The sequence below is a fragment of the Ahaetulla prasina genome, chromosome 3 (genome assembly GCF_028640845.1).
Source record: "Ahaetulla prasina isolate Xishuangbanna chromosome 3, ASM2864084v1, whole genome shotgun sequence".
Lineage (NCBI taxonomy): Eukaryota > Metazoa > Chordata > Lepidosauria > Squamata > Colubridae > Ahaetulla > Ahaetulla prasina.
The window spans coordinates 128,314,411-128,334,655 of record NC_080541.1 but is presented as its reverse complement, the minus strand read 5'-3'; the positions used below and the strand labels follow the sequence as shown (position 1 = coordinate 128,334,655).

Sequence of the window (20,245 nt, the reverse complement as noted above, 5' to 3'; positions counted from 1 at the left end):
AGCCACACCACACCCACCAAGCCATGCCCACAGAACCAGTAGTAAAAAAAATTGGATTTCTGGTGAAATGCGGGCAGTGCAGAAAAGAGAGGAGACGACAGGCAATGCTGTGCTTGGACTACAGATGGATAAAATGTCTTATTTCCTTAGGTTTCAAAATTTGGAAGAAGTGGACCAAGAAGACTTGAGAGATGTTGTGACTAAATTGTTGGGAGAATTTCTTGGGAGAGGTGTTGATTTCATGAATTGGGATGTGGATCGAGTTTATAGAGTTAATTCGCAATATGCACGCACGCATGCAGTTCCCAGAGAGGTTCATGTCAAATTTGTGAGAAGAGAGACGAGAGATGAAATTCTTAGAAAACATAGGAGTGGGGCACTGATTTACAGGGGCAGGGAGATAGCCATTCTGAGGCAGATTCCCAGACAGGTACGTGAAAAAAGAAAGAAATATTATTTTTTGTCAAGCAAATTGTACCAGAAGGGAGTGGGCTTCAGATGGCTGATGCCAGAGGGATTGATGATTTTCCGGGAGGGCATTACGAAAAAGATCAGTACAATTATGGAGGCTACGGCCTATGTGGAGGAACACAAAGCCTTCCTGGAATCAGATGACCCAGGAATTGAAGAAGGGGAGGTTATAGATCATGGGGCTGAAGCGGCTGCCGCTGTTGCGGCCCTGGAGTTGGGTCAGGCTGAACCCAGAGTTCTGAGATCCAAAACTAGGAAGTGATAAAGATATTTGGGATTGTGTTGGTTTTCCTTATTCTCTTTTGTACGATATTCTGTTTATTCTTGACTCTTCTTTATTACGTATTTAAAATTTGCAAACTTTGCTACTTCGTGTCACCTGCTTGCCTTATGGCTGTTGTATGTGTTAAAAAATTTGAGTAAAATTCTTATTTTAGATAAGAAAAATGAAAATTTACCATACCTGATATGTATTTGTATAAACCTTTTTTGACTAATAAAAACTTTTTGAACAAAAAAAAAAAAAAAAAAAAAAATTGGATTTCACCACTGATTTAGCACCCTTGTATCATTTATTTCTAAGCAAACCTGCAACTTACACAAGTGGATGTAACAAGAGTTACATTATCTGGCGACATTTGGGAATTCTTTATTTCTAAATAATATTATAAAGCTACCAAAATGAATAAACAAACCAAACCAACTCTAATATGAGGCTTTCTGTGCTGCCTTCATTATTTATGAGAGAGATGGGGATCTGTACTCTTTATTACTCAATGTTGCAAGACTCCCATCATCCCCGAGGTGAGTGGATCTGGTAGAAGTGGGAGCTCAGCAACCTCTGGATAAACCATATCACTACTTTCCCAAAAGGCAAAAAATTGAAATGAATCATGAAACAGTCTCTGGGGCATTTACCTTTAAAATCTGTACCAATTAGAATACTTACATGACTCAAAAGAGCTGTAACCTTTTAACAGCTAATAATAATGCACTCAACAATACTTGATTTTTCTAGTATTATCTTTAATTTAAATGTTATCTAAGTGATCATTATGTCCCTGTATTTACTCAATGCAGTTAATTAAAATGGGTTAATTAATGACACTTAATATTGGAAAGGGTTCCTGTAATTCAATATTCTTTGAACGTTAGCTCTAAGATTTAATCTTTTGACCTTCTTTTAAAGCATCAGGTGGCACACCAGTTTAATTTATATTTTTTATTATTATTGTTGTTGTTGTTATTGTTATTACTTTTATTATTGTTGTTGTTGTTATTATTATTATTATTATTATTATTATTATTATTATTATTATTAATCACACAGTCAACCAGATGTTTAGGTTGGATTGACATTTTGTCCACCTATCAGGTCCTTCCTAAGGACCTGGGATATTGGCCAGAGATATAGAGTGTTCCAGATATTTCAAGCAGCCAACAATGGGCAATGTAGATAGGATACTGTCTACAAATCAGAGAGTGGCTTTTCATGTATGTCTTGATTTAATTACTGCATTCAGTTTTGGTCACCACAATGTAAAAAAGATGTGGAGACTCTAGAAAGAGTGCAGAGAAGAGCAACAGAGATGATTAGGGAACTGGAGCTAAAACATATGAAGAATGGTTGCAGGAACTGGGTATGTCTAGTTTAATGAAAAGAAGGACTAGAGGAGACATGATAGCAGTGTTCCAATATCTCAGGGGCTGCCACAAAGAAGAGGGAGTCAAACTATTCTCCAAAGAACCTGAGGGTAGGACAAGAAGCAATGGGTGGAAACTAATCAAGGAGAGAAGCAACTTAGAACTAAGGAGAAATTTCCTGACAGTTAGAACAATTAATCAGTGGAACAACTTGCCTCCAGAAGTTGTGAATGCTCCAACATTGGAAGTTTTTAAGAAGATGTTGGATAACCATTTGTCTGAAGTGGTGTAGGGTTTCCTGCCTAGACAGGGGGTTGGACTAGAAGACCTCCAAGGTCCTTTCCAACTCTGTTATTCTATTCTAATTCAATTAGGAAGTCTATTACTATGGGGAGGGATTTATAATTTCAGGAAGCTAGCCTTTCAAAATTAGGCTCCCTTATACAGCTTTTCGTAGCAGGCACTGGGATAAAAAATTAACATGGTTAACAAGAATGCTTATTCCTCATCCTGCTGAAAATTCCCAACAGTAACCCCAATTACTGTGAAGAAATATTTTTTTTGTTTTTTTTAATGTGTTTTGTTTTTTTAAATACAGCCACTTTCCTTAAAGTTATTCAGAAAAATGTCATATGCAATGAAACATCTAATTTGGCTTCACTACCCTGATGTGAATGCAGCAAAGCAAATAGTGGAATGTATATACATACTTAAAAATATGCAACTAAAGTAGGAGTGGTATAAAACATTAAGAAATGGGAAAGAATCAAACAATACATCATGAATTTAAGCAAGAAATGATGCTTTAAAACTTACTATAAACTTTCACCTCATAATGTTTTAATGTTTCCCCTGCTTCATTAGTAGCTATACAAGTATATCTACCAGTATTGTCCTCCTGGGCATTCAGAATCTGTAAAGTTCGACCACCTGTAAAAAAGGACAAAAGTCAGGTTACATTTTATCCAGTTCCCTTTGTATGCTTTCTTCTGAACTGAGCAGGAAATGTATGAATTTAGGCATTGTCCCATTGAAAGAAAGAACTACAATTATTCTGATTTCACAACACGTTAAAACTGGAGTTTAGGAAAGAACTCTAGAAAGAAGCAGAAATAAAATGCTTTTTCAAGCACTAGTGCTGGATCATCAGCATTCTAATTATGCCAAAGTCTGAAAGAAGTTGAAAGGCCCTTCCAAGTTACATATTCCTTGTTCCCTGCCTGTTATTTGCAAGTGAATTGCATCACTTCACACAGAAAAGTAAGTCTTTCAAGCCATTGTTACTCTGGTTAGTAGTAGGAGACAAAAGTTAAGATTTGGTACATTGTTAAGTTTCACAAGTGGGAAGCCAAAATTTGCAAATTTATTCCCAACAATTATAATAATTGTAATAGTCAATCTCTAGTCGGTAATCTTCAGAAAGTATACCAAAGCTTATTTATAAATGTAAAAAAACTATTGAATTCATTCATTTATTCAATTTTTATAGCAATAGGATTTAGACATATACTGCTTCATAGTGTTCTACAGTCCTCTCTAAGCAATTTACAGAGGCAGCATAATGCCCCCCCCACAATCTGGATCCTCATTTTACTGAGCCTGGAAGGAAGGCTGAGTCAACCTTTAGCTGGTCAGAGTCAAACTCCTGACAGAGAGCAGTGAGTTATCCTGCAATACTGCATTCTAACCACTGTGCCATCACAACTCTATAGCCACCCATCTCAATCCAACTGATTCCAACTTTATTTAATAATAGAGGCATTCAAATAATTACCTGGCAAAACCCTGATGTTCTTATTTGACTCTATGGGAGCGCCATCTTTCAACCAGGTGATTGTGGCTGGTGGATATGAATAAGCCTCACAAACTAAGGAGGTTGGGTTATTTAAGATAACCGTGGCTTCTTCTGCACTCTCGTCATTATCTGCACCCACAATGGATGGAGACACTGAGCAAGATCAGGAAAAAAAAAAGAACATTGTTTTAAAATAATCCTGATAATTGTGAGTATCATTTGCACTTTTAAAAGAACTACTTATGGGGAAAATATTTGGCCATCTAATATACCTGCAGCTTAATCCAAGGGCACAATTAAGTAAATTAAAAGCCAAAATACATATGACACTTGTTTCTCAGAGACTGAGCTTCATGTAGAAGCACTGCTTTGATTCAAACCACTGAAGCACTGATATTGCATCCAAACTAAAAAACCAATCTATCTTGAAGCCTTAGACTCAATTTGACCATCAGAAAACATTTTTTCCTTATTTTATTTTTTAAAAAATTATTTCTTATGTTTATAATTCTTTTTTTTTCTTTATATGTTTATTTCAAATGGTGAAGATGTGACTTTTTTTTTTTGTAAGTTTATTAATGCAACAATCTAACAATGACTTTTTAAAACAGGCTCCCTGATAGCATAGTTTACGCCAAGGGTCTCCAACCCTGGCAACTTTAAGCCTAGCAGACTTCAACTCCCAGAAGCTTTGCTGGCTGGGGAATTCTGGGAGTTGAAGTCCACCAGGCTTAAAGTTGCCAAGGTTGGAGACCCCTGGTCTATGCCAAATGAGAGGGAAAAAGTGGGTTCTCTGGAGTTTTATTTATTTATTTTCTTTTTTTCAGAAGTTTGGGAGTTAAAAAAAAGATGCGGATTCCCCAAATCAAGGAATATAAGAAACACAATCCAGATAGAATATTATCTAGTTATCTATCACTGAAGTAAAGGAGGGATTTGAAAGCTGGAAGAGGACTTCTTAAGCCTGTTTCTTTTACAACTATTTTACACAGGAGAGACAAGTAGCTGAGAATCTTTTGGTGGGAGGCATTTTAGGTGCTTGGAAGAGGTTTTTAAGTAACCCATTTTTGTAGAGGGAGAGAGACAATATCACATAAAATACTGTATATCTACGTGTACGAAATTTTGAGAAGGTTCTTGGAAGTTGCAGATAACCACTAAGCCTTCAGTGACTTGGAGACAACACTTTCAGTACTTGCCACAGTGATATTATTCATACAACTTCCCTCTTCCAATGTCTTAACACCAAGCATCCAAAATTTGATCAACAACTTTGCAACTTCTGGTATATACATATACACAGTATATTTATTGATTTTTTTCTCAATCCAGGCAGATTTATCTTCTTCAAAGGAACCCAAACACTTCTATTTATTGCTCAATAAATCTTACCAAGTACATTAACACTGAAGCTTTTTCTTTTGTCTCCAGCTGTATTGGAGGCAACACAGGTATATCTCCCTGTGTCAGCAACTTGAGCTTTTGTAATTTGAAGAAAACGTCCGCTAGACATGAACTGATAGCCATCATCTTGTAGAAGAGTTTGCCCATCTTTTAGCCAAGTGACCTCCGGAATAGGGTTCCCTTTTTGAGAACAAATGCAAATATTAATAACTGAATTGTGAAAATGGCCCTTTTAAATTTTCTTCTTTGTTAAGTCTTCAAAAGTAAAATGCAACATGATATTCTATCTCTGAGGAAACCAGAAGGCAATATATGATACTTTTTGGTGATGTATATGTGTGTGTATGTGCACACACTATATATAAATCATAAATACATGCTCGTTGCCAAGCATATGAATTTTGATCATGTGACTGCACTGGAACAAGGAGACAGTTTTAAGTGTGAGAATTGGTTGTAAGTCACTTTTTCAGTGTTATCATAACTTTTTAGTTAAACCAATGGACATACTGTAAGTTGAGGACTACCTGTAGTAGCACCATCCAGGAAAAGAAAGAAAGAAAGAAAGAAAGAAATAAAGAAAGAAAGAAAGAAAGAAGGAAGGAAGGAAGGAAGGAAGGAAGGAAGGAAGGAAGGAAGGAAGGAAAAAAAGAAAGAAAGGAGAGAGAAAGAGAAGAGAATATGAATGTTTACTTGGTTAATATCATAGCCATCGATCAGCCTTTATGCTGCAGCCAAACCACCTCTAATCAGAAGCTTACCTGTGACTTCACATGTCAGCATTATGCCATGCCCTTCTTTTACTTTTACATCTTCCAGTTTATTTTCTCCTACAATGCTTGGAGGTACTTTTACATTGTCAAAACAAAGAAAGAAGGAAAAGAATTATGTAAGAATACAGGAATACAAAAGGGTTGTATTTTTATTTGCATCCGTCATCACAAAATATGATTTTCCATTTTCAGGAGCCATGTCTTCAATATGTATTTGTATGGATGGTGTGTTGTGGTGGGCATATGAAAAATGTCATGACTTTGATAAAAGTATGTGAAACCCGAAGCACATTCATTTAAAATATTCAGGCTGAAGTCAGATAAGACTTTTTCAGATAGTTTCATCTGAATTATGAAACTTCATAATTTTGAAGTTAATTAACTTAATTAAGTTTTAAGTTAATATTTTAACTTAAAGGGGCATAATTTATATACACTTTCCCTTATTGTCTTGGTTCCTAGAACAAATAGGGTTGCTTCTTCTTTTGAAAAGGTCACAATAGTAACTATTTAAACCAAGGCACTTATATATTCTTAATTGATCTAAGACGCTGCAAGATAATAAGTGGAACGACTTGCCTGCAGAAGTTGTGAATGCTCCAACACTGGAAATTTTTAAGAAAATGTTGGATAACCATCTGTCTGAGATGGTGTAGGGTTTCCTGCCTGGGCAGGGGGTTGGACTAGAAGGCCTCCAAGGTCCCTTCCAACTCTGTTGTTGTTGTTGTTGTTGTTGTTGTTGTTGTTGTTGTTGTTGTTGTTATTATTATTATTATTATTATTATTATTATTATTAATCTTCCAAGATGGCGCCGACGAAGGCTGCCTCGGTGAAATGCTCTCTAATTGTTTCTTTATTTCTAATTGTTCTCTGTGACTCACTACGGATTTCCTAAACTGTTTCAACTACTACCCTCAAAACGACGCTATAGAGCACTGCACACCAGAACAACTAGACACAAGAACAGTTTTTTCCCGAAGGCCATCACTCTGCTAAACAAATAATTTATTTTATTTATTTATTTATTTATTTTTCAAATTTATATACCGCCCTATCTCCCCAAGGACTCAGGGCGGTTCACAGGCAGTTAAAATACATATAAATACAGATTAAAAAACAATTAAAAAACTTATTCTATTGCCCCAAATTTAAAATAGTATAAATAGTAAAAACCCCTCAACACTGTCAGACTATTTACTGAATCTGCACTACTATTAATCGTTTCATAGTTCCCATCACCAATCTCTTTCCACTTATGACTGTATGACTATAACTTGTTGCTGGCAATCCTTATGATTTATATTGATATATTGACCATCAATTGTGTTGTAAATGTTGTACCTTGATGAACGCATCTTTTCTTTTATGTGCACTGAGAGCATATGCACCAAGATAAATTCCTTGTGTGTCCAATCACACTTGGCCAATAAAATTCTATTCTATTCTATTCTATTCTATTCTATTCAGACTATTTCTTTTTCTTTTTTTCCTGTAAAAATAACATGGCTGTTCTGTGGAAACTAAATTTTACTATTTTCCAGATTTGTCCTGACATACTTGGATGGTATAAGATGCAGTGGAATTACAATATTATGTGCATTATATTATCAAATAAGATTGTGTGGAGCACTAGAGGTTTTTTCGAAAAAAGAATGGTTATTAAAAATTGAAGAATTTGCAGGGAGGAAGGAAGGAAGAAAAAAACATAACTACATTCTCCTGTTTCTGATATTATCATTTTCCAAGGCACAAAAAGCATCCTTTTGTTTTACATTAGAACAACTGCCAATTTAAATTACCCAATTCAGAAAGCTACCCATTGGCTACATTATTTTTTCAGTCATCTCTTCAATTTTTAAACACAGGGACTATAGACATTAGGAAGAAAAATCTGCTACTTTGGTTTTTTTAAAGTAGGTTGCACATACTCACCTAAAACTGAAAGTTCAAAGTTTTTCCTGACTTCTCCTGCAATGTTAGTTACTACACAGATATAATGACCCGCGTCTTCCATTTTCACCTGCATCAGACGTAACATCCTGCCACCTAAACAGAAGAGCCATAAAGCTTGCATATTATAATAAAACCTAATTCTCAACTTTGAGTTGTTAATATAGAAGCAGAACGAAATGAAACTTCAAAATAACTGGCAGTTACTGAAATCTCAGTCTTCTAAGGAAATGTACAATTATCTGAATGACAGTGATCATTTTGCTTTGGAAAACCCACTTCACTCTTAATATATGCCTCAGCTCAAGGCTGTTCAGCAACCTCTCCAATACATGGGTATGAAAGCTAAAAGTGAATACTAAGCAGAGTGGGGTTCAGACTGGTTCGGGTGAACCGGATGCTAATTTTACATCTGGTTTGCTGAACCAGTAGTTGCAAGGACTGGATGGCTCCACCCACCCCTCCCCTCCTCTCTCAAGAGTCTCTACGTAGCCCGTTTTGGATGCCAGCTAAGTGCAGTGCCTTTGCGGAAGCAATGGGAGGGTGAAAAATGGGCCTCCCAGAAGTCTGGAAATGGGCTTGTTTCCGGCATCCGGAGGGCCTCCAGAGGGTGGAGGAGGCCATTTCCGACCTCCTGAAGGCTCGATGAAAGCCTCCAGAGCCTGGGTAGGGAAAAAACGTACCCCCCGCATGGTGGAAAGCCTCCGGAGCCTAGGGAGGTTGAAAAATGGGCCTCCTGAAAGTTCCAGAAGTCCAGAAACGGGTCTATTTCCGGCCTCCAGAGGGCCTCCGGAGCCCGGGGGAAGGTCATTTTCGCCTTCCTGGAGCTCAATGAAAACCTCCAGAGCCTGGATAGGGCAAAAACACCCTCCCCACCATGGTGCGGGAGGCCAAGTAGACCACGCCCACCATGGCCAGGCATAGAACTGGTTGCTAAAATTTTTGAATCCCACCCCTGATATTAAGATATTACTAAGAGTTTACTATTGGAACTTACTATGATGATCATGTTACTGAGGAAGCATGTTTTTTCATTATCATTATGGGCAATATGCCAAATAACTTTTTTTTCAAAACTCCCTTTAACCAAAAACAAACAAACAAACAAACAAACTAGCAGTAGCTCATTGTGACATCCTTCCACCTTCTGAAAAGTAACTGACCTATGTAAATAATTTATATGGACAAAGCTGAAACAAAGCTGAAACAAGGTAGAAACAAAGCTGGTTTGCAAAGACAGAAATACATGGAAACATGGTTGAGAATGTTACAAATTAGATCTAGGATTTTTTCTTCTTTTTCTCTTCTGTTTTTAATTTCGTTGCTCATCTCACTACTTTGGGGAGTTTTCGGGAAGGGGATATTTTTGCTTATTTTTGCTTTATGTAACACTGCTTACCAGAAAGAGGATTATGATAATTACATATGTTTTAAAGGAAAATTTCTTTTATATTAGTGTAGGCTTTTATTTTTTTAAGATTTTTAACTCTGTGCTTGATGTATATCAATCTATGAAAGAATCCAGAACTGTCTGAGTCTACATTATTAAATGAAGTTCTGCTTTGTGAGCCAGGCGGCTGCATTTAAAATATCATCACCCCTTAAGAGAAGGCATGAAACTAGCCTCCTTAAAGAAAAAGTAATGCTTCCAGCCCTCACAAAACTTCCAAAATCATAACAATCATATGCCAATAACTAATATTTCCTTCCAGAGCATGCTGCTGAAATGTGTTGTACCAGACTAATATGGTTCCTCGGAATGAGAACTATTTTCTCATTTGGGATCATTTCTGCATTTTAGGCCTAGTTCCATCAGAGATTTGCCCTGGAATAACTCCATTCATTCATATGATTTGAGACTGCTTGCCTTTGATTTTCTTAGTCACTTCTATTTAGGGAGGAAGAGTAATATATTAACAATGTATATATGTATTAACCTTTATGCAAAAGCTATGAAATATTTTGCCTTTTAAGACAAAGCTCCAAATCCTATGATGATCAGGTGATGCATTTTGGTAAAAAGCTAAAGGCTGCCTTTAGTCCACAAGTACAGTATATGTCAATGAGAATTTCTGGGCCATTGTGATTAGCTATTGCCTTATTCTGGGTTGTTGGTTGTTGGTTGATTATTTTGTTTGTTTTTCAATCTCCCCAAATCAAATCTGTATAGTATTAACCAAGCCTGATCCTACTTAGTATTTTTCCAAAACCAGCCAAGGTCATTTAGGTGACGCCACATGTATTGGTATTATGTCACTGAAAATTAAATTAACTTTGCAGTAAGCAGCAAGACGGGCCCATTATCCAAAAATGTATTCCTTTTAGCCTCTTAATAACTTGGAGAAATATGGAATGGAGATATGACTAAAAAATAATAATTTACACAATGGTAACCAAGTTAAACCATGATCTAAGATTTAAATAGTTCTCAGCATCATATTCTAATGCCCTCCACAACAGCAACAAAATAATTTTCTGCAGAGAGAAAATAAGGCACTTATGCCTGAATAGCTTAAGAGAGTAATATTTTACATGCAGAGTAATTACTTCCTTTAACTGTATCTGTAACTGATATCACATATGAGATCCTAAATATTTCAGCTTGAGGTGGGTGGATAAGCCTTATGTTCGGTTTAACAGAACCTTTCCATGTGCTTGTTTTTTCATGCATACTATAGAATATTTTCTCTGTTTAATTGTAAAAATAACATCTTTTCACTTTAATATGCTCCCTCTTACCTGATAGAATTCTCACAGAGTTACTTAAAGAGACTGGCTGTCCATTCTTTAACCACATTATTGATGGCTGGGGAATTCCTGAAGATTCACAAATCAGGGTAACAGGGCTTTTTTCCACAGCACTGACATTTTCTGGCTGCACCAGATTACCCATAATTCTTGGGGGGACTACCGAAAAAGAGTAGCAGGGCAGATTAAACATTAGTCAGTGATGAAGGAAGGTCAGCTACATTTATTTAAAAGAATTTAGAAACAACCATATGCAATACTGAGGTTCTTTACTTCTATTAAAATGTTCTCCCTCCCTCTTTATGACTTAAAAAAATAACTATAATTTCTTTTTTAGTAGTAATGCGGACTCCTTGACACAAAGAAATTGGAATTTAGTGGACTAAACTCCTTCTACACAAATCTCTTGCTGTAGAGAACTCTTAATTGATCTCCACAATGTTGCAATATAAACATCAAGTGGGTTTTTCCTGTTGCAATAATTAAGCAGCCCTAAGTCAAACTCTAAATAAATTACTAGTTAGGGTTAAAAAAACCATATTTATTTTTTTTGTTATTTGGAAAAAAATACACTTTCTATCTCTTGTGTCACAATAAATTGAATTATTTAATTAAAGACTCTTATAATTCTGTACACAGTTGCTTATCTGATGAGAATTGAAATCTATGTGGAGAATTGCAGCTCTTTTCTGTATTAGTATTAATTTTATCTGCTCCTTCAATCATTCTCCTAAAGCAAGAGGCAAAATAAATTATTCTGTAATACTTCAGAATGCCTAGCATAGGTAACAGAATATTGTGTTTCCTATACACAGCATAAGCTTCTTCGATGTTATGGAATTACTTATTGGGTCGATTCATTACTTTTGCTTTTGTTTTTAAGCAACAAAATGATCCAACCACTTTCTCGGGAGCTGAAAGAGCTTATGAAAGTTTACATTTAATATTTCACAAAACCCTGTATTTTTGCTAGGTTTTTAGACAAGATCAGAGGCTTTCTGAATTAGATTAAAAACCTTTCTCTTGAAATGCATCAAGAAAATGGTGTGACAAAAGGACAAGCACAACGAAAGGAAAAAGTAAAATACAATTTTTGGAAATCAGTAAAGTATGTTCTCTTACATATTGCTTTGGTTATTATGTATTGTAAGCCACCTAGATTGGATGTTTTGAACTTTGAGATGGATGGCATAGTAAATAAAGTTATACTTTTTTCCTTTCTGTTGTCTCCATAGTAGATATATAACTACATATTAATCCATAACTGCTGCTTTTGTCTTGCTTAGATTAAGTCAAACTAAACAGCTATTCCACGGGTAGCAGAATAGTCCATTGCTTTCTTATTCTGGGCATGCACCTTTGTGTATTTTTTCTTACACAGATTTCCTTTACTTACCATGAACACTTAGGTCATATTTCTTTTCGGTCAGTCCTGCCACATTCACAGCAACACATACATAACGACCAGTGTCTGACACCTGTGCACTTTTAATTCGAAGACTATGCCCCTCCTTTAGTATTTCAACTTGTCTTTCATTGGCTAACAGTTGACCATCTTTCATCCAGGTGACAGTTGGTTGTGGAATGCCATCCGCTTGGCATTCAAGTGAAATATCATTTCCTTGAGTTACAATGACATCCGATTGTACATTCCCATTGTCCAGAATAGTGGGACGAACTGTTCAAAGAAACATTTCAGATTCAACACTTTAGCCCCAAACTCCATGAGACACAGCAGTAAGTGAACAGAATCCCCGGCTGCATTTCTTTTTGTTGACCAAGAATCTAATAATTCTATTGACAGTCTTGAGGGACCATATGTGCAGATGGCACCATTGCCTCAGCAGGCCTTCAAGGTCATGGAAAGTTCCTCAGGAAACACCCAATGTCCCTGAGGTGCCACCCAATGTCTTTGGAAGACCTCCAAGAGAGGTGAATAACTATTTCTGTATTTCTTTACTGTTTCTGTATTTTGTTATATTATCTAGAGTGTGCCAGCTTGTCTGGGTGGCGTGTGCCAGTCCTTTTGGGTGATGAAGTAGACAATGTAGCAAACATATCAATATGAGTGCCCAAGTGTCTTCAGGATTCCCTCTTGAGGGGGCTGTCTTTATTCAACTGAATAAACATGGAAGGCTTATTGAGGCAAATATCTGGACTTTGTCTTTATTTCTACCAGCAAAACACTTTTGAAAAAAATCAGCTCTTTAGAACTGGGGTGGAAGGTGGGATTTGTATTTTACCAGTAAGATTAACTCAAATCAGACTCATGTCCTGGTGACTACATGGGCACATTTATAGTTTCTCAGCAATGATATAGCAGTTTTCACAGTCATCTTCCTGCTGTCACTTTTCTACTTCTGAGACTTTCTTTTTTCAAATTACCAGTCTGGTTTACACCCCTGAAAGTTCTTCTGAGCATTAATCAGTTCCTGGCCAGCTTAGCTTTAGAAGGCCAGCAGGACAGTATGATGCCATCACCAAGAGGGACATCTCTATTGGGGACATAAGCATTACAAAGAGCAAATCTAGTTTCTACATTTCTGTTAAAAGCAACACCCCAAATATGTGTGTACTTGCACTGTGCCTGTATAGTCCCCATCTCAAAACTAATACTGGGTTCAGGACCATCCGAGTACCAGAAAAAGGCTTTTGAAAATCCCTCCAACTGCTATTAGCAAAAAGAAAATGAGAGATCCAGTTATTGCCTTCCTGTGACATATTTCGTTTGTTCCAAAGCTTGTTTGTGGAGGTCTTATATAGTATTCATTTGCAAACTAAGAAACATTGCCAGCGACTTACCATACACTAACAACTTATATTCTTTCTTTGTTATTCCAGCTACATTTGAAGCTATGCATGTATAGGAGGCTGAATCTGAATTTTCAGCAACAGAAATTTGCAGTTGTCTCCCTCCAGATAAGATTCTGACTCTCCCTGAAGAGTCAGCTAGCAGTGGAGAACCTACAAAAGAAATACTTTCAGATAAAAAATTTAAAATATAAAATATGTGTACACATTCTTCAGAGTCTTTGAAACCAGGCATGCATTATCTGGATAATTAACTTAGCTGAATAACCCAAAGCATGCAACTTCATGCACAAACTGTGCTGTTCTGTGTCTATTCCACAATCTCAACAAGTTGCTCCAGTAATATTATTTATGTCAGTAAAGGCTGTTGTGCCCTCTGAATACAGAATTAAATAAATTAACTTCCCACTCTGTTCTTTAAACAGAGATAGGTGGTATTTTGGCAAGCAATTATTCCCACAACAGCATCTCTTCAGCTTGCCCTGGCTCCCTCATAAAACATCCAGAGGTTTCCTTAAGGTAAAAAATAATTAAGATAATAATTAGTTTCCTTTATTCCTTACAAATCTTCAACTTGTTTTGGGCTGTCATGTGTTTCTATTAAGATTTTGTATAGGGGAAACTAGTAGCTGCCAATAGGAACACTGTGGCTCAGGGGCTAGGATGTTGAGCTTGTTGATCGAAAGGTCGGCAGCTCAGTGGTTCGAATCCCTAGTGCTGCTGTGTAACGGGGTGAGCTCCTGTTACTTGTCCCAGCTTCTGCCAACCTAGCAATTTTGAAAGCACGTAAAAATGCAAGTAGAAAAAATAGGGACCATCTTTGGTGGGAAGGTAACAGCGTTCCGTGCGCCTTTGGTGTCTAGTCATGCCGGCCACATGACCACGGAGACGTCTTCGGACAGCGCTGGCTCTTTGGCTTTGAAACAGAGATGAGCACCGTCCCCTAGAGTCGGCAATGACTAGCACGTATGTGCGAGGGGAACCTTTACCTTTACCTTAGTAGCTGCCAAGACCTACTGGTACAATGGTCAAGGAGGATGGGAATCAGCAAATAGTAGTTTCTTTGATTACCTCTTAGCCATGGCTAAACCTTATAGATTAAAAAGGGGGATTGTGCATATGCACCATATGATTAATCACAGCTTTGTTGCATATTTACTACATGGGGAAAGGGAAGAACAATTTGGCTGCAGGCAAATGCAAGGGACCCATTCACACCAGGGTTTTTTAATGTATTCATTCTGTTCCAGACATATTTCCTGTTGGCTAGGTCAACTAAAGTGCAACAAAGTCCCATAAGCATCAAGTGTTACTTCCATTACACTTTGGACAATGAGACATTGGCACAAATTCAAGGCGATACATTCTATAAATGCTGCCTGAATTATGGCATCTTTTTTTGCAACGATCATCTGGTTTCTCTCCAGGTGCATGTGCTTGCACATAGAGCACTTCTGCCAGCAAAGGGAAACCCCTGTGTATATGTATGTGAAGAGAGCAGCAATGTAGCCCTTGTAAAAGATGCAGCTGCTTTAATGCTTCAGAAAAATCATTAATTTACAACAATGTGCAGTAAACATCTTTTCTCAATGTATTTAATATTCTTAAAAGACAACCCCCTCATTTCTGTAACCTGGAATTTTCCGGATGTATGGGGAATGCTAATCGCAGAATGACTAACCACAATGCAAATTGGGAATTCACACAGGCAAGGAAACACTTGTTTGCATTCTGGTTAAAACAAATAAGACATAAGAGGAAGGGGGGAAATTAGATGGAAGCACAAAGCAGCTTTGTGTACATATGGTTTAAAGACTATTTCATTAAATTTCTTCATCTAAGCCAGTGGCCCCCAAACTTTTGGGCAACAGGGACCTGTCCCATGGAGAAAGATTTTTCTGTGGATTGAAAGGGGCGTGGTTTTTCATGCTGCCTGCATCCCATGGATGGGGCTTTGCTTGTTTGTGCAGCCCGGTTGCTGGCATGCCGCAGCCTGGTGCCAGTCGCCAGACCAGGGGGTTGAGGATTCCTGATCTAAGCATTTCAAGTCACTGCCACAGTAAGCTTAAATCAAAAATAATCCAGAGTATTTGAAATCCTTTCTACTGAAATAAAAGACACTTTTAGAATCAAATGTTGAAATCTGCAGTAGGTACTGCTGATCAACCCAACAATAATGATTTCTAGAAATCTAGAAGAATGATTAATTTAGGTTCCATTCTGTAATCCAGTGAGATAAACAGGGCTCAACAAAACTAAAAGGACTAATGGGGTTTGTGATTAGTCCTCACAAAGAAATGCTTACCATTCTTCCTCCATGCAAGAATGGGTGGTGGAATGCCACTGGATTCACACATCATGCTGATGAGGTTCCCTTCAATCACAGTCAGCTGAGTCACTGTGTCTGAGCTGTAAATACTTGATGGCACTAGAGAAGGCAAATATCAGAAACAAATAATCACCTCCTATAGGTTAATACAACCTATAAAGAAATTAAATGTATTAAGATCAGCAGAGAAAGAAGAAAATGTAAGCAAAATTCTCAATGCAAATCTTTGTTTCAAGTATTAATATTCTCTGAGGTTAAACAATGAATGCAGATGTTGTGGTCCGCCAGCAGCCTGCAGAGCTGGCAACAAAGTTGGACAGTGATGAGGCTGAGGAAGAACATGGGCCAGTCCTGGAGGCTGGGGAAGGCCCAGATGAGGGCTCTGCGTCAGAGGCAGAGGTGGGGCCAGGGTCATTGGGGAGTGTTGTGCCTCCAGAGGCTGACAGTAGTGAGGCAGAGGAACAGGAGGAACCTGTTCCTAATGCACACATGAGAAGAGCTGCCAGAAGGCAAGAGCAGCTAAAGCAAAGAGGTCGATTCAGGAGTAGGGCCAAGAGATGATTGGCCCCTCCCATAAGGCTTAAAAGACTAGCAACGACATTTGGGCTCTTTGTCGGAAAACAACGTTGATAGATTTGCTTCTTGTCTTGCTGCATTTATTTCTTGTTGGCATCTTCTGCTTTTGAACTTTTGCCAAAAAAAGCCTTTGGCAGTTTGCCTAATTAGACCAAGGTTGGTGATAAGACTGAAGAATTGTGTTATGAAGAATTTGCTTTGATTTAGTTTGGACGACGCTGAGAATGAGTTAATTCTCAGCTGTTCTAATAAACTCTGTTTGTTTTTGAACTGACTGCGTCTACTACTACCTACTTGGGCCTGGGTCACAACAGCAAATGCATTTCTTAGTTTATTTAAAATATTTTGACAGCCTGCAAATTAGGAGTTTTAAACATCAAAGAGATCCCTACGTTTTAGCAGCTGGATTTTATAGGGCATGATATTATTTCCAACTCTTATTTCATTTTTTTCCCATGGAATTAGTAAGCTCACTAGCATTTCCCAAAAAAATAAAGCCCTCACGACTGCTGACTATTTCCAGCTTTTGGAATTCTAGGTACTCTGAGGAGCAGACTGATGTTAAATCAGGTAGACAGCTTTCTTAAATGTAGACACCAAAAACTGTCCAACACTGCTTCTGATTCCACGGCCAGATAAAGAATATATTTTTTAACAGTCACTCCCATATGATTTTCACAGGCAAATCAATAGTGACATTTCTAGGATTACCCTTAATGCTGATGCTGTAATCTTGTTCTTACCCCATACATTGACACTGTAGTTTTTTTCCATTTTCCCAGCAATGTTTGTTGCTTTACAAGTATAGCGTCCAGTGTCTTGCACCTTTGCTTGTTCAATCTAGTAAGAAACAAATCAGCAAACTTATTTTTGGCAATACCTTTGGTACTCAGCACTTGTCCACCCGATACATTATTTTGATTTCTGTAAAGGAAGTCATTCTCTGTGTGAGAAAGATTTATTTCAAGCATTATTTTTCTACTTTACAGGCTCTGAGATATTTTTTTTAATACCGAATGCCTTAGTACCCGGATGGGAACATTTTTGGGGTATTGCATATTCTGGCCCATTAAATTTCTATTCACTTGGGCCAAAACTGTATTCCCAGTTGCAGCCCTCCTACAAGAGCACAGCAATTAAAGTTTGGAAAGTTACACCAGCCCTGTCATATCTTTTAGGAAATCAAGTACAAAACAATCTTCTCCACCCCAATATTTCTTCTCCACCCACCTTCTTGGGGAAAAACCAACACTAGCCAGTTTTTGTTCCTGGTCACATTTATCCCTCATTCATATTTGTTTCCCGCAAGATCTGTGCCAGAGTTCTTTTTAATCCCTAATCATTAGTGCTGATTGCCCACAATATAAACCCTAACTATCCCACAATGTTCCATCAGGACTTATTCACCAATGCTGGATATGCTTTTGGATAAGTAACTCAACAGCTTTTGGGAGAACACATCAAAAGCAGCATGGCTTTTCCTTCCTCCAGCAGAAGAAAAAAGTTGTTTCAATGCCATTCAGAAATGCAAAGGGATAGTCTTTAAGCTATTAATGTCAAGAACCCCTAAACGTGAGCGAGATTCATGGAAGAAATCTGAGTCATTCTAATATTTACCTTCAGTACACTTCCACCTTCAGTAATGGTGAGACCCAGCTTCCTCTGCAGGAGCTGACCATCCTTCAGCCACTGAAGTGTCGGTGGAGGGATAGCATCGCTTTGGCAGCGGAGTTCCAAATGTTCTCCCATGGCCACAGAGACATTCTGTTCCTCTCCCATAATATTAGGTGGAACTGAATAAACATCACTTTATTTATTTATTTATTTATTTATTCACATTTTTATACCACCCTTCTCCGAAGACTCAGGGCGGTGTACAGCAAATAAAACGACAATAATCCAAAAACAATTTAAAATACCATAACAAAATTAAAAATCTAATTTAACCGCTGTATACTTAAAAATATTAGATAAAAAATTACAAAAGATAAAAACCCCTGTTAAGAAGCCCTCTAAAACCCCCAAATATTAAAATCAATCAATCAGGCCAGCCCCGCTTGGTGAAAAAAGAAAGTCTTGAGCTCGCGTTTAAAGGTCCGAAGATCAGGGAGAAGATGGAGTCCCACCAGCAGCTTGTTCCACAAAGCCGGGGCCCCCAAAGAGAACGCTCTTCCCCTGGGAGTTGCCAGCCGACATTGGTTGGCCGACGGCACTCTAAGGAGGCCCTCCCTGTGAGAGCACACTGGATGCACCGGACGATGGGAGGTAACTGGCGGCGGCAGGCGGTCCCGTAAATATCCCAGTCCGATGCCATGGAGCACTTTAAAGGTGATAACCAACACCTTGAAGCGCACCCGGAAGACCACCGGCAACCAATGCAGCCTGCGCAGGAGAGGTGTTACATGGGAGCTACGAGGAGCTCCCTCAATCCCCCGCGCGGCCACATTCTGTACCAGTTGGAGCCTCCGGGTGCTCTTCAAGGGGAGCCCCATGTACTAATTACTTTAGTAATTAGTTTTATCTCTTTTCACTAAGGTGAATGAAGCCACCCTCTTTCTGTGAAGCAGTCAATGTCTGATGTATTAATGTATTAATTTACATCAGTTAACCTTTCTCAGAAATATTACCAGCATTATTAGGACAGTATATGAATCTGCCCAAACTATACATGGAATGCTCCAGAGCAGGGGTGTCAAACTGGTGGCTTGCAGGCCAGATGTGTCACACCTAGGCCATACCCGACCCCATCGCTGCAAATGGGAAAAACGTCGCAAAACCTCACATGACAGCAATGAGATGCCCTGAGTTTGACACCTGTGCTCCAGAGTAAATGAAGAACTAAACGTTCTACTTCACATTTTTTCCATCCATAGTAGAATCACTGCCCCAGAAAGGAATTTCATTTGTAAAGAGGAGCATAATTCAGCGAACCAATATGAGTTTTCTCTAAAAATATTTGTGAAATAGTATAAATTCAACACATACAGAATCTGATCCCATATCAATTTCCATTTGTACTCAATTCTTCATCATATATTACTTACTGAATTAATTTCATTCTAACAACGTTTTCAAAGGTCAGTTACCATTCTTGCTCTTTAGTTATTGACTTTTTAAAATACTTAGGACTTTTGGGCTTTTCAGTTGGGCTGTAACCTGATAATGTCAGCCCTAAATTCTTCCATTAAAATTAGTTTAGTGTTATGAAGGGGGCATTCTATAGATCTTAGAATGTGCTAACAATTATAAGAGTGTAAAATATTTCAAATGCAAAACATTTAGAGTTTTGAGCCCTCATTATGAGCTCTTATGTGTTGTTTTAAGATGCAATGGCTTGTTCTAAAATTACTAAAAGGATTTTAGCATTGTTCCAATCATTTTGGAAGTATTCCAAACTCAAAATGTCCCTGGTTGTTTGGAATTTGGAACAGTTCCAGAATAGTTGGAGTAGCATTAGAACACTTGTAAAGTTGGAACACTGTCTCAAATTCAAAACAGAGAGTTTCAAATTTCAAGTGCTTATGCATATATACTTGGTTGTAAAAATAATGCATTAACAGAATTCTGCAGCCAATTAGAATTCTCTGATTAATCTAGCTATACCATTGTTTGTAAAACTTTATTTTTCATGCATTGTAGTTGTAGTTTCATAGTTTGTTAGGTTTTTTTAAGAAATCAGGAATGTACTATAAAAGCAGATTTGAAGAACAGTTCTGCTAAAATGTCTCAAGACAATATGCGAT

General features: G+C 37.8%; 1 protein-coding gene across 1 annotated transcript in view; it reads right to left on the bottom strand.

The window, feature by feature from the left end:
- The window catches only part of HMCN1 (hemicentin 1), a 292,886-nt gene that overhangs the window by 109,318 nt on the left and 163,323 nt on the right, over positions 1-20,245 (bottom strand). The window contains exons 41-51 of the mRNA XM_058177873.1: positions 18,120-18,295; positions 17,246-17,342; positions 15,903-16,025; positions 13,589-13,750; positions 12,183-12,464; positions 10,778-10,945; positions 8,021-8,134; positions 6,076-6,162; positions 5,303-5,494; positions 3,890-4,063; positions 2,932-3,045 (exon numbers count right to left, since the gene is read on the bottom strand). Coding sequence (XP_058033856.1) covers positions 2,932-3,045; positions 3,890-4,063; positions 5,303-5,494; positions 6,076-6,162; positions 8,021-8,134; positions 10,778-10,945; positions 12,183-12,464; positions 13,589-13,750; positions 15,903-16,025; positions 17,246-17,342; positions 18,120-18,295 — 1,689 coding nt within the window. The remainder of the gene's footprint in view (positions 1-2,931; positions 3,046-3,889; positions 4,064-5,302; positions 5,495-6,075; positions 6,163-8,020; positions 8,135-10,777; positions 10,946-12,182; positions 12,465-13,588; positions 13,751-15,902; positions 16,026-17,245; positions 17,343-18,119; positions 18,296-20,245) is intronic.